The sequence below is a fragment of the Gallinula chloropus genome (genome assembly GCF_964237585.1).
Source record: "Gallinula chloropus genome assembly, chromosome: 4".
Taxonomy (NCBI): domain Eukaryota; kingdom Metazoa; phylum Chordata; class Aves; order Gruiformes; family Rallidae; genus Gallinula; species Gallinula chloropus.
The window spans coordinates 49,128,954-49,144,362 of NC_140088.1; the positions used below are offsets into that span (position 1 = coordinate 49,128,954).

General features: G+C 37.3%; 1 protein-coding gene across 1 annotated transcript in view; it reads left to right on the plus strand.

The window, feature by feature from the left end:
* Window positions 1-15,409, plus strand: part of LOC311190942 (bifunctional heparan sulfate N-deacetylase/N-sulfotransferase 3) — a gene marked incomplete at both ends in the record, with an annotated part of 58,514 nt that overhangs the window by 25,506 nt on the left and 17,599 nt on the right. Inside the window, 3 exons of the mRNA XM_084263014.1 lie at window positions 470-624; window positions 4,134-4,319; window positions 6,983-7,111. Coding sequence (XP_084119140.1) covers window positions 470-624; window positions 4,134-4,319; window positions 6,983-7,111 — 470 coding nt within the window. The remainder of the gene's footprint in view (window positions 1-469; window positions 625-4,133; window positions 4,320-6,982; window positions 7,112-15,409) is intronic.

Below are 15,409 nucleotides of genomic sequence, written 5' to 3' on the forward strand. Positions count from 1 at the left end.
TCTGTATAATATTTTGAAAAGGCTGCTGGGGAAAAAAATACTTCCACATATTGTAGGTAATGAAAGGAAAAGAAGTTTGACAATGTGAACGAATTCAGTTTGGATAAGGAATACCAGAAAAGTGTTGCCAACTTTTTAATTTGTACTCCATATTATACTCTTGCATATAATTTCTCCGGTTCTGTCCCTTAGCTACTGGTGTTGCTGATAAGAGCACATGCATGTGAAGATAGTGGTGTAGCATGCATTCAAGATGCCATGAAAATGGGACGCTCAGAATTTACTTGGCTATAATTACTTCAGGAAAAGGAATATGTACTTGGAAACATTTAAAATACTCAGTACTTTAAAAGGTCACATTTTATTATGCTAATGTCTTTTTTATATATATTCAAACATTTGTAGGAATATAATAAAAGCAGCAGAGACTGCTTCAGGGATTCCTTTTCTTTTTCCTTTTTTTTTTCAGGCACTGAGGAGGAAGATGAAGGTGATGACCTATTGTTGAGGTCTGTAGATGAGTTTTGGTGGTTTCCCCATATGTGGAGTCACATGCAGCCTCATCTCTTCCATAATGAGTCGTCACTGGTGGAGCAGATGATCCTCAACAAAAAATTTGCCTTAGTAAGCTACATTTTTAAATTTCACGTAGAATTTAGATATTCAGAAATCATTATTCCTATGTTGTTGGAAAAATCAATCCTTGTAAAATTTGGTTTCATTTCAATTAATTGAAAAAAGGGAAAGCTTTGATAAAGTGCTTTTTGTGCTTACTCGGTTGTGTACTGGGAAAATCCTGTTTCTCTACAGTTCGGATTTCATTCTCAAAGTTTGAATATTTTTTAAATATTTCTAATTTCTGAAAAATTTTGAATGGAAAAATTCTTGCAGAATGAAGAATTAGTATGTTCTCATCTTGTAAGGTCAATACAGATTTAAATTCTTCAATTTCAGCGTTTTCCTAAATAAATTTTTGTCCAAATAACCTATTGTTTAGGTTATTTATTCCTTCAGAAACTGAAGGAATAAATACTCCATCAAAACACGCAAAATGGCTTAATGAAAACACTGCACAGTAGGATTAAAGAAGTGTGCTGCGTTTTCAAAGATGCTTTTCTGTGGTGATACCTTGTAAGATCTTACACATTCCCTTTGGATTGGCTTTATACAAACTCGCTTTGAAAAGCATTGCCTTCACTAATTATTTGATTATAGCAAAGCTCTAACAAACCATACTGTCATACCTAGTACATACTATTTGTCTGAAGAAACTATCCAGCATAAAGACATGAAGTGTTATGTCAGAATATAAACAAACATAACTTGCTGAAATACGTCTACTCTTCCAACAGCCTAATTTTACCTCTCCCTTTTCAAATTATGCTGATTGCTCTTCAGCTAGCAAGCAATGACTTTTTTGCTCGAAAGAGCAGTGTGATTTTGAAATAACCAGAACAAAAAGTATGTGCTTATGGTGGTGTGTCAGTGAGTGGAAGTAGGAAGAAGGTACAGACCTACTATATTAAGCAATTAAAACTTATATTTGAAAACTTCAGAGGGAGGTCTATGCTTTCTTAGACCAGAGATTTTACCAAGTTTGTTGTAAACTGTAGTTGTACTGAGTACAGGCCAGCTCAATTTTAATGTTTCCTTTAAAGAAAACATTACAGTAGAAGTTAAACCCATGAAAATTTACAAATCCTATATCCAAAATTATCTTTTTTTCCCCCTCTGATTCTGTGCACTCTTGCACGTCCACTGGAAATTAAATCAGTCCTTGTAGTTCTGGTGTCACCTTAGACATCTTCTGGGATTAGTCTACCGTATGTAACCATTAAAGTATGCTATTAGAGTAATTTGTATTCAGCCCTCTTTTAGGTAAACTCATCACTTTCTATTTTCTTAACTACTTTCAGTGGTCTTAATGCTTACAGATACTTTATATTAAAAGTTTTTCATGTCTGAAGCTATGTATAGATACATAGGCATGAAGCTACTCATTAAGTTTCATTCACTTTAAACATTTAAATTAATAAGAAAGATAAGTGTCCTGCTCTCTTGAAATTGTCGATGCCTTATGCATTATCAAACCAAATGTGTGTATTGTGTGTTAAATGCTCAACTTGGGAATTACAGTCACTAAGAGACATTAATACAATATAGATGATAGGCTCATAATTAGAATGAAAGATTTTAATTACATATTTATTACTGCATATTGTAAAACTTGAGGGAAACGCCCTTAAAAATCAGACATTTGTTCATAGCTGAGTGAAGGAGATTAAATGGGACATCAGAGAATGCAATTTCCTGCATGTTCTATAAAGATTTTTTTCTGATGTTTATGCATGCTTAGGGGAAGTACGAAAGATAAAAGCAGGAGGAATTAAGATATCTGAGATGGAATTAAATACTATAAAGCTGTGTAACTGCTGGCATATCCATTCTTTATATTCCCATGCAGTAAAAACAGTAGGCCAGGTCTTATTCCTACTTTGGCAGATCACACATAGTGTAGCCCAGCTATAAACCAGCAGGTGACACACTCCCTGGATGCAACGAGGTCACTGATGGGGTGTTTGGCTCTTACCCAGGAGTGCTGGTACGGCCTTCCAAGAATTCCAAAAGCTGCACCTGCCTCAAGGTGGTAAAATTTCATGCCCTGCTATGTGCACCATAAATTGCTAAAGGGAAATCTTATTTCATTAGGTTTTTAAATACAGAAAAAATCAGGTTCTGAACTGTGATTAAACCATACCTGTCTGCTAACTCATGTCATTACACTAGTTTCAAAGTAGCCCTTTACTGAGGGAAAATACAGCTTTCTGCCCTTGAAGGCTTCACATCTCTAATGTCTTATTTCTCATGTTCTTCCAGAGCAGAAGCAAATGCCTTTTTTTTTTGAGTTTGTTTTGAGGTGTTGGTGAAATTGCCATATGTAAATTCTAACAGATACTACTAAAAGTGAACCCTGACTCTTTAGGCTTAGCTTTCCTGCAGTAGACATCTGGAAAACATGAAAAAAGAATTTTACTAAGGACGTGTACCCATTTTTCTTTGAGATAAAACATACACAGGTTTTCAAATTCCTTAGTTACTCATTTATTCAAAGGAAGATACCCAAATATCAACCATTACCTTTGCACACAGAATATAATGAGAAAATATGGTGAAGATGACCACACAAATATTACAAACTCTTAAACAGAATTCAAAGGTTGTGCAAAGGCAGTTTTCCTAAATCACTGCACCACAGCATCATCCAACTCAACTATGATTCTATGATCTCATGGACTGTGTATTATGCTAATCAGACTATCAAAGAAATATCTGCTATATACTGTTCATTTGAAAACTAACCTGAAAGGAAGGAGAAGGGGTGTCAAAATTCATTGGAGTATGTTGGAAAGCAGAAACTGGAAAGAAAATATATTGAATTTCAAGAGGAGGTAACACTAGCAGGGTCAGTATGTAAACAAGATAAATGACAGGAATCTGCAAAAATAGCTGAACTACTAGAGGGGTTAGTCTGCAACATCTGCCTATTAGCCTCAGAATTTTACAAGTGGTTAGATTTTCTCCTGGTTTCAAATGACACTGAAATGGTTATGTTGTTTGTTTTTTTTTTTTTTTTTTCATACGGTTTTCTTTTCCAAGTGGATTTGAGGGCAAATGCAGTGAGTTTCTGTAAAATTCAACTAACAATCCAAGTAATTCTGTAGGGACGTGTAGTGGAAAACACATTTTCATTATTCTGACCGCCAAATGCTACCTTTTGTGTGAATATGGGCCAGGTTTTTTCTCCGAATTCTTAGTCTGTGAGCATATTCCTTGCAAGAACTTGAGAGTGCAGCTTTCTGTTTAATTTAGATTGAAGAAATCAATGTAAAATACATCTGTATCACTCTTCCCTACATACTCATAAAAATATTTATTAAAAGGGCTTTTGTATTAAAATCCCACGTTTCATCTTCACCATGCTGCCTTCCATCTCCTTTACGTATCAGCATGTTCTGAGATCACCGTTATTTGCATTTCAGACCTGTTCTCAATCTCTCACAAACAAAGGATTTGAGAAATGCCAATACATCAAGTCTCTTAGCTTTTTGAAAGCAGTCTCTGTTATGTTTTAGGAACACGGTATTCCAACTGATTTGGGTTATGCAGTAGCTCCACACCACTCGGGAGTCTATCCAGTACATGTTCAACTTTACGATGCCTGGAAAAAGGTCTGGAATATCAGAGTTACCAGCACAGAAGAATACCCCCATTTAAAGCCTGCAAGGTATAGACGAGGCTTCATCCACAAAAATATCATGGTGAGTTTTATTTTTGATGGTTTTATTATAACCAGTCTACCATTTTATGAACAATGTATTTTTAAGTGGAAAAGCACGGTATCCTCAAAGTTCACATTGTGAGAAGCACATATTGCTATGCATAAGTAGCAAGATATATTTGACAGTATCTTGTTAATTAAAATCAGTCTGTTGCTGATGATGTTACTGCTGAGGAAGGTGGCCTCCAGGCACCCTGCTGTTAACAGTTAACAGGCTGTTAACTGTTCTAGTCCTACTGTTAATATGGGTTCAGGGATCTTGAGGAAAAAGTCAACTTTGCATCTTTTAACAGAACATTATGGGTTAGATTTTTAGCAGATTTTAAATTTGCATATTACCATTAACTACAAAAGCGTTATCCAGTTTATGCCATCAGAGAATACAGATCTTGGTGCCTAAATCTTTTTTTAATTCCATTGGTGCAGTCACCCTCATTTGCTTCCTGCTGTACAGAAACGTGACCCATGCTTTGCACTGTACCTTAACCCCACAGCTCGGCTTTGGGCCCAGGAGATCGATCTGGATGCAGGGCAAACGCTCAGAAGGTTGGAGGCAAGGAATACACACACACACACACCCCACACCTTCCTCAAGGCTAGGAAACCGCTTTTTCAAATCATGCAGCTTTTCTGTGTTACATAATTTGCAGTGTTTATTTGCCAGAGGGGTTATGCACAACTGACTCGGAAGGCGTTTCGCTAATACCATCTGGACACTGGGGCGTAGGCTACTTCTGATTCACATACTGGCACTATTCTCTGAGAAGTTTCATAACAACTTTGCAAAATTCCTTGAGGATACGTTCTTGAGGAAGTTTTGTTCTGGACAGTGTAGGAGAGCAGTGAATGGGAAGATTCCCAGTGTGTGCTCTCTGTTATACCTCTGGATGCAAAAGCAGTTTTGGAGGGGATTAGTGCAAGACTGACACTTAGTTTAGAACAGAATTCTCGTATTGGCCTCAAGTTACCATGGATACCACTTTCCTAAGCAAAATAATATTTTTAAAGTTTTGCTCTATTTTTGGATGAAGCAAACTGAAATGATCTCCAGACATTCAGGAAAAAAGTTGACACCATACAGATCTGAGCTGCAGTTTTTTTCTCCTCAAAGCAATAGCTGCATGTAAAATGATGGGTTTGTGGATGTGCTCGGGGGGGGTGTGAAGCATTTGAAGGAGACTTATTGACTCTCAGAATCTCCCAAAAATCTCTTCCATAAATTTTTGTAAAAACATGTCATTTGAAGACATATAGTGAGATTTAACACAAGGACACTGGGGCCAAAAATCTATTTCCAAGAACAGTTGTACAAAACCACCTGTTCTGAGAGTATTAAGCTTTCAGTTCTCCAGGGCAAATGCATTAATATTTTACATCTGCAGGCTTATAGTGATTAATACATTCAGTAATAAAATTGTTTTGTGAGATTTGCCAGAACATTCCCGTCCAGTACAGCTTTATTCCCTGCCTCTGTGAAGAATTATTCTCATATTTCATCAGTGGAATCCACAGGTTTTTAAAATGTATGTGCAAGTTTCTAGCAAACACACAAATTCCCTACATTTTCTGACAACACAGAATTTATGATCTGTGGTCACAGTATCCTGTGTGTTACAGAAAAGATGTTGAGAAATGAAACTACAAGAAATAGAGTATCTACAAAACCACAGTCTGTGTCAAGGAAGGGATTTGTAGGCTTTAAAAGTTTAAGTTGTTATATAATAATATTCTAAATTGGACTAAAATGTTTAAGACGATCACAGTTTAAGAATTATACATGAACATCAATACGCAGCGCTGATTTTTTGTAGAAGATAGACATAGTTGAGATATTCTCCAGTGAATTATTTTCTGAAAACAATGGAAAATATTTTCAAGTTCTGCTCAAAGACTTAACTGAATTTATTAGTTATTTCTATTCAAAAGATTTTTTTCCTTACATGTATTTTTAAAAAGCTTTTGTTTATGTTATTTTTTATTGCAGCTGGTCTTGGAAAACTAGCACAGTTGAAGGAGAAGCAAATCTTTTTATAATGTGAGCGTTACTGGCAAAATTCTTACCTGTCAGTGTAGAATTATTATTGTTGGTCATGCCTAAGCAAAAATGTCATTACTTTCAAATTCCAGTCTAAATTTACAACAAAACCATCGTTCAAATGAAACATGGAAGTGATAGATTGATAATATTTTAGGTTATGTGTCATTATTTTAAAATTTTAGAAATCTTTGGTGATAAGACTTCAAATACTTGGTGTTAGGAGCAGCTGTTAGAGGCAAAGTTAGTTTGAGGAGGTTGCTGAATTGTAGCTTACCGATTGAGATCAATCTCCAGTTTTAAAAAAAGTGTGTTGAATTTTTGGGTGTTCCGATTTCACTGGTAATGTGAATGTTATTTCTTCAGCAAGCACTGTTTATTGATCTGCCAGCATATTAATTCAACTAGATCATTACTGACTTCTGGCAAAGTTATGATGCCAAATCTACACAGAAATGGTCACAAAGGAACGTTATCAAATATCTGTTACTTGTCTGACATTTACTGCCTCATTAAAAGTATAAACATTTTTGGGTTGTGAATTTCACTTGAATATTTTTTTCCTTTTCTTTTTTTTCTTTTCTTTTTTTTTAATTAAATAAATCCAGGTGCTTCCTAGGCAAACCTGTGGCTTATTCACCCACACAATTTTCTATAAAGAGTATCCTGGAGGCCCAAAGGAACTAGACAAAAGTATTCAAGGAGGAGAGTTGTTCTTCACAGTGGTTCTCAATCCAGTAAGTACAGTGTAATTTTGAAATGTTTTTAAAAAATATTTAAAGGAGAAGTTACTGAATGCTTCAAGGCTAATCATCTCCGTCTCCCAAGTAATGTTTATTCACAATGAGCTCTCTGACTTTTTCAATTAACATCTAATATTGTGTGTTTTCTGTTAGTTGTACAAATATAATCTCTACTTTATTTTGAGAACTGTTTTGTTAGTAATGCAGTAGTAGCAGCCTTTCTTCTTTACTTTTGCATGAAACAAGAACTCTGAGATTTAATTTTTAAAAGAATTCAAGCATTAAGAATTTATGTTACTCTGAGACGAGTACTTCAGGTGAAGTCCATTTTCCTGCTCTGCCAAATTTATAATCAGAAATGTTGGGAACACTCTTTGGTTCAGGAAAGTTGTGAGCACAGAACTTGAACTTAAATGTGTTTTGAGAATTTTCAGTTGCTGATTCATAATAGCTTCAAAGAAAAAGATCCCAGTAAATGAACCGCATAGTTAATATATTCATTTCTCTTTAATGGAAGAATAAACAACAAACCGGGCTATGAAACTGCAGAATACAGACAGAAGAGAACAGGATAGTATTCAAAACGGCATGGGATTAGGTCAGTTGTATCAAAACTGACCTTTTAGATGAACTTTGAGGTGAGGTTTTTGTCTAAAGTCTAAATGAAAAATAAATAAAAACTACCGATTTTAAAAATGTAATCACTCGGGCTCATGTTTTCAGAACACCAAAGGGAACAAAACAGCTTTCTGCTCAAATCCTTTGGAATAATAGCCTAAATATTTTGTGCCTTTTTTTATTCTTCCGTAATTTAATGGAAGACCAAAGAAAAAAGCTGCTGTCTTCAGCAACTTATATGTGGGTCTGTTTTTTCAAGCCTCATATTCTTTCCATGTATAGTTTTGGTTCTTTGAGAGCAGTTACTGTGTTTTGTTCTTTTTCATGCTCACATAGCAGAATTAGGAAATAAAAACATCGCTTCCTCAGGACACTTGGTCTCCCTTCTAGAGGATGGCCGTACTCCCAGTCCTAGCTTTGATGATATATAGCATTTCAGGTACAGCATGTAAACAGATGTGAGACCTGCAAAATTCCTTGGATGGAGGATATCAGTACCATAGCAGTGCTTTAGCAGTATATGGATTTCACCTGAGAGTTACTAGCGTAATGAATAAGACTTAGAGCAATACGTTCAGTAACAACATTTTGAGTCAGGACAAACTGTATTCTGTATTGAAACACAGCTACAACTTAGTCAAAAACTATTCTACTGCCTTACAACAGTGATGAAACATCAGGTTTTAATATGGTTGCTTGGGACATAAGCCTTTTGAATTAAAAGACCTGAAAGAATAAAGGGGAAGACAAAATAAGCAGTGAAAAAATAATGATTATTGGTATTAATCATAAAAGTTGTATCATGCCTCCCTAATATCCTTAAATATGAGTATGGTAACGTCTTTTTATATATTACATTTTTATCTTCAATTTGTGCATTAGAATGTAGACTGTATTATCACCTCATTCTGAAAAATAAGACATCCTCAATATAGTACAGGCTAAAAGAACAGAAGTTAAATGCACTATTTTCAAAATTTGCCCACGACAAATTGTTGCAGTCCTTTTAAGGTGGTGTGTCTGGTTTTAAGTGTCTGCTGATAAACAGCTTCTAAAGTTCTAAGCATTAGCCTGGCATGTAATGAATTTAAAAATTAGGGTTTGCATTTGTGGTTTTTATGTAGTACATGTATTTATACCATAATTTGCAAGTCATAGTTGGGCAAAGATTAGGCATTAAAATGAAAACTAAGTAGCTTTAGGAATTTGTCTAATTATGAAGTGGCATTTGGATTTCATATGCTTTCCTATGTTCTTTAAAACTGCAGGGTTTTCTTAATGGGAAGCACTCAGCTTTTCAGAAGATGCAAAAATTCCATTATGGAATTTTATAAATCTTATTTTTCAGTGATGCAAAACTACAAAGCAGAAACTTTTAGCTAGGAAACTAGTGTCAACTAAATAATATTCTCAACACTGAGTACTCAATTTAGTTGCCAAAAATGGAAAATGTGAGTGTAAATTAAATGTAAGTCACAGAATCATTAAGGTTGGAAAAGACCTCCAAGATCATCTAGTCCAACCGTCCCCCTACCACCTATACAACTAAACTTAACCATGTCCCAGGTACCTCATCCAGTCTGTCTTTGAACACCCTGAGCGATGGTGACTCCACCACCTCACTGGGCAACCTGTTCTAATGCCCAACCACTCTTTCTGTAATTTCTCCTAATTTCTAACCTGAACTTTCCCTGACACAACTTTCAGCCATCCCCTCTTGTCCTATCCTTACTTATCTGTGAGAAGAGGCTGACCCCCAGCTCACCACAACCTCCTTTCAGGTAGTTGTAGAGAGCAATAAGGTCTCCCCTGAGCCTCCTGTTCTCCAGGCTAAACAGTCCCAGTTCTCTCAGCTGCTCCTCATAAAACCTGTGCTCCAGCCCCTTCACCAGCTTCATTGCCCTTTTCTGGACAAGCTCCAGGACCTCGATGTCTTTCTTGCAGTGAGGGGCCCAAAACTGAACACAGTATTAGAGGTGTGGCCTCACCAGAGCTGAGTACAGGGGGATGATCACCTCCCTGGTACTGCTGACTACATTATTACTGACACAAGCCAGGATGCCATTGGCATTTCTGACCACCTGGGCACACTGTTGGCTCACATTCAAGTGAGTGTCAACCAACACCCCCAGGTCTTTCTCCTCTGTACATCTTCCCAGCCACCCTGCCCCAAGCCTGTAGCACTGCCTGAGGTTGTTCTGACCAAAGTGCAGGACCTGTAGGACCTGAGACATGTTGAACTTCATCCCATCGACCTCTGCCCATCGATTCAACCTGTCCAGGTCCCTCTGGAGGGCCTCCTTACCCTCTGCCAGATCGACACTTCCCCCGAACTTGGTGTCATCTGCAAATTTCCTGAGGGTCCAATCAGTTCCCTGGGGAACACCACTTGTGACTGGTCACCAGTTGGATTTAAATCTTAACAAAGACCTTCATTACATTTCCTGGTTTAATTTGGATAACTGATGTTAAGTAAATACAGTTTCTGAGGTGTAAGTTACTAGGCTGAGGCTTTTGAAGCTGGGTACCCAACATTGAAATAAATGCCCCCGAGAATAGAGCCCAAAATTTCATTGTAGCTTGTCTGTGTAATGGTAGTTATTTATGAGGGAGGCTCTGCTTCCTTATAATATGCTAGATCAACCACAGTCTGTGGAATAAATCACAAAAAACCACAGGTCTGTATGTGCATCTGCAAGCTTTTGACATGAGAACCAGCATGACTGCCTTGTTCCCAGGGCATTGTACAGTCAGAAGAGCTGCAGGTAAGAAAAGCATCAGGAAATCCTGATCTGCAACTGATCTTTGCTAGTTATATTTTATATGGGAGCTAAGAGTTTGTTGGCATAGCTAATCCTGTGGTTGGCAAGCTGTATTTACATGGTATGCACTTAGATCCCCACACTGCTGGTTTGATTACGATCTGATGGTGGCGGTAAAGTGATCTTGGCAGCTATGCCCGTTGTGTTCATAAGGCATCTAGAATGCTGAAGTGCCACCAAGTTGAAAAAGAGCCTAAGTAGTAATAGAACACACTATCTACTCTTCCAGCCAGATTTTGTATGTGTGTTCTGTTAAAGATCTTGCTGACTTCAGCAGCCCTTAGGCAAGATCATACTATATCAGGATCTCACACAATATGTTTTACAGAAGAAAAGAAGAGCCGCAGCCTTCAGCAGCCCTGTATTATTAGTATACTAGCATTATTTTCCCCACATTATCAGTTGAATAATTGACTTGGAGCTTCTATGACTTGTGCTAATTTAGCCAGGCAATTTTGTTTCAAAGGCATGCATTGTAGATGTCTTTAGTGATAAGCATCTTATCCAGTCAGACAGCTCTTTGTTATTTGAATTTTTTACTATCTTCGCTAGCACAGTACTGACTTTAAGCATTTTAGGAAGTATTTTTCCTGATAAACTTACTGGACTCTTCAGTGAATTCAGATTCATCTATATCTCTCTGCAGTATTCAGTGAAGTTCCTGGATTAATAAAACAAATTTCTGTTTAACATCTCTTAGAATGCAATTCTGCTAGTCTAGGAAGTGAGCAATTAGATTTTGAACTATATATAAGGATGAGGTAGGTATAGACACTGCCATCAACTGTATGATTTCTTCTCAGGTTTGCTAGTAAATCTCTTATCAGTACTGACAAGAGTCTATTAATACTTCCAAACCACTCTGAAAATAATTAGATCTAAAATCCAAGCCAAACTAACCATAGCTGACCTGAACATGCCTTTATAAAAACTATTTGAATGTTTCTTGGTCTGCCACTGTATGTTTTTCCTCATCTGCAACAAGGAACATACATACATATTGTATGTCTGTAGTAGTTACCTGTCTGTGCCATAGCCATTATTTCTCTAGGTAGTTGATGTGGGACATGTAAAATAAAAGAACCGAAGTAATAACTGAGACCAGAACAGTACAAAAAGCACTGATATACTAATATTTTCAGAAACCTAAATTAATAATGAGCTTCTTTTAGCTTACACATGTGTTGCAGCGGATTTAAGTATCAAAATTCGAGTAATTGTGTAGCTAAGGCTACCTATTGAAAAATTATTTGGTATGTGACAGACCTGTTCAATCATTAACAGGCACTTAGCACATCTGACTGTCTTGGTGAATAGCTATACATTTTCCAATAACGAATAAACATACAGGCTCTTGTACACCCTTCATCTTTCCAGGAAAAGTAAAAATTGTGACTGGAACAGAATTCTGCTAAGGACAGCAGTGCGTATCGCAGCATTTTCTCTAATGATGTGCATGTTCTCCTATGAGAGCAGCTATTAGAGGTGAGCTATTAGAGCAGCTACTGTCAGATGGAACACTTGAGATTCACTTACCTGCCCCTCGGGGCTGGTGGAGGTAAGGGGCAAACACACTGAACACATCTTGAGGCTGCTTGGCCAGCAACCTAAGCTGACACAAATGGTGTGTGTTAGCTTACTCTGTGCTACAAAGACAACAGGAAAATGAGTTCACTGGTCTATGAAAAAACTTGCTTATAGTTAAGCCAAGTTAAAAAGGCATTATTGTAAACAGCATGTTATATCTCAGTAAGAGGGGAAAAAAAAAGGGTTCTTATCTGTGGGTTTCTATATTTGGATTCTGTGGAGTATACTGTGGATCTGCACATATTGCACAGCAGTCAGTGGGTTTTTTCCCATTTCTTTTCCAGTGTTGTTCCTGTTAGTGGTGTACTAGGTAGGTGTATCCATGTTCCTCATTCTTTAAAGCATTGGCACACTATGGAAGGAGAAGAGTTGAAAATAATGCAGAACTTTGTAATGAAGTTGTGGAAATCCGTAGTATGTGTTCATCCAGAACACTCTGCAGACTCAATCTTATGTGCAGAACTGGAAGCAGTCAACTGAAGAGGACTATGAAGGACTGAGACTTCAATTTGGAGATAAATCAAAATTATCAAAATTGATTATATATGGAAAGAGATTAAAAACAGAAACAGCTATGAAACTGCATGAAGAACCTAGACAATTAATTAGTGTTACCTGTCCTGAAACATAAAATCAGAAGATAGAAAATTAAATGAGGATGAGAATTTTAATGAGAACTGTATCAGGATCTTCTTCCAAGGTCGTATTTTGCTATCAAGAACTGACTAAGATTTGAAATACAGAATAAAATTTGATTGGATATTCATGCCTGTAGTAGTTGGTAAGACACGAATTCCTTCTAAGCTTCCATTCTTTATGTAACCCTGGAAAGCTGAGAAGACTTTCATAAAGGATTGTTTTTCACACATGTCCCAGCTGTAGAGTATCCTGTACTTCCCTCATACATACCTGCCATCTGCTTCTGTAGACAGCATGTGGCACTAGATGAAAAGGCCTAATGCAGGACAGACCTACTAGTTTTGTTCTTTCTTTTAAAATGGAAAAGCTTACTCTTTTTCTAAGTGCAAAGTTTCAGTAAAAAAAATAAAATTCAGGAAGCAGATCAGCAATATGAAGTATATTTTATATGCTTTCTACCAGTTCTTCAGATATTATTCCTAAAGTTTATTCCAATTTCTTACCTGTTTGGTTTACTTTTTAAATGATGATGTGGAAGCTATATTTTGATTCTAAAATCCAAGTGGTCTAGTAACCCAAATTTTTCTTACTATAAGACTGCAACTTGAATGAGAGACATGGTATAAGTCAATATTGTATGCTTCTCCTTTTCTAGTAGCATTAGTAAAAGTTCAGGTGTCTCAGCTTAACCTTCTAGAAGGCACACAGAAACCAGTCCTACAGTATCCTTTGAACTATGGAAGACACAGATCGGGAGTTTTGCTATCATATAAGATTCGTGCAGAGGGAAAACAAAGGCTCATGAAAATCTTCTATACCTTTTCTGCCCCCAAGAAAACAAGCAGAATAAAATACAGTAATTGCATTGCATACACTTCCTTACAAGGTTCTGTGTGTCTGCAGAGCTAAAGAAAAGAGGAAAATGCCCTGTGGAGAAGAATTTGGTGAAAGCCTTCAAATGGTTGACAGCTCAACAATGAAGCTAATGTGGAGCCAGCTGTGTTCTCCACATACTTTGCAGCAGTACTGATCAAGGGGGAAGACTGTGAATGGCTTAGGCCCTGTGTCTGATTGACCTTAAAATAATTGTAATCTTTGTGTGCATTCAGTTCTAAGTATTATGTTCCTCTAATTTTTACCTCTCCCAAGTTACAGTGAGTAGAGCTGTTATTAAGCTAATTAACTTGCAGCAAGGGAGAAATTATCTCCTCTAGCACTGAAAATGAGAGGATTTATACGAGCATCAGCAGAACCTACTGTATCTTAATGTGACCCTGAACAAGACAAATAGTCGGGCTTTGGGACTATGGGAAAACACAAAACCAAAGGCATTAAGGCTCAAATCTTCCCTTTCTGTCTCTCCTGCTTTGCACTGTCTTGTACTTAATTGTACTGAGTGTGAGAGGCAGGAAAGATGACAGATGTGTTGAGAAGCATGCTGATGTGCAGATACCTCTCTGACCTGTGATGTGTGGAGTTCACTGTGGGCATCCCATGGTAGCACCATTGGCAGCATAGCCTGAGCTCTCTGGTGGGCTGGTTCAGGTCAGCAGGCTTGGCCGTGTCATGGGTGAGTGTGAAAGGCAACTGTTTAATCTCTTCCCTGTTCTCTCATCCTTATTGTAGGAGTTCCCAAGACTTCCTAAAATGATCTGGGGAGTTGCCATGAATTAAGATGGGGGGAAGAGGGCAGTCAGTGCTTCCTATCTGTTCTTCAAAGCCCACCCATAAAAAACATAGTCTTGTGTTTTCTGCAGGGAATAGACAAAGTAGAAAGAACCCTAAATGAATGAGCAGCGTGGAGAGACTGCGTAATAGACACATTAACTAATTAGAGGCAGCTCCTTGTGACAGCATACAGTAAATGCACTGAAGAAAACTTTGCCATTCTTCAGAATTCTCAGATGGAAAGCCCTGTACAAGTGGTTTACAGCCATTAGTGAAGCAAGTCTTTTGGATGGTATTGCCAGTTGGGAAACTGAGTCACAAGGGTAATGAGCAATTTACAGAGAAAGACAAAAAACCCCCTTTGTGCAACAGCTGAAAATAAATTCAGGTTTCCTGACTGTCAGATTAATAATTTAGAACTATACCAAATAGGTAATTTTATGTGATTTTATGAATCTTCCCTGGCTCAACTAGTTGGCTTGCTGTCTTTCCAACTGGCCAGATCCATGGCAACTGTGAAACCAGCAGGGCAGTCTCAGAACAAAAAGGGAGTTCCAGGCTGGAATCTCTCTGGTGGAATTGAACACAGCTTTTTTGGTAGCATACAAGTCTGAAAGGAATATCTTTCACAACTATTAAAAATACATATTCAAACATAGCCTGAAACCTAGCTCATTATTCTATCACTTTGTTAGTCTAATGGAGCAAAAACAGCTGTTAAAGAGTCTCTGAGTACCTGAAACAAAACTATGCTGAGTAACGCGGAGACAATATCAGAACTGCAAACAGAGTGTGCACAATGCCAAATTAATTGGCATATAGGCGTTCTGAGAGTTAGACATACTCTTGTGGCCTGTAAACATTTGTTCAGTAGCAAAAATATAAGCAATATACTAAATCGGTAATGCATCTGCTTCCAGTGCCTAGCAGCGATCACCTAATTAATTGTCAATCATAA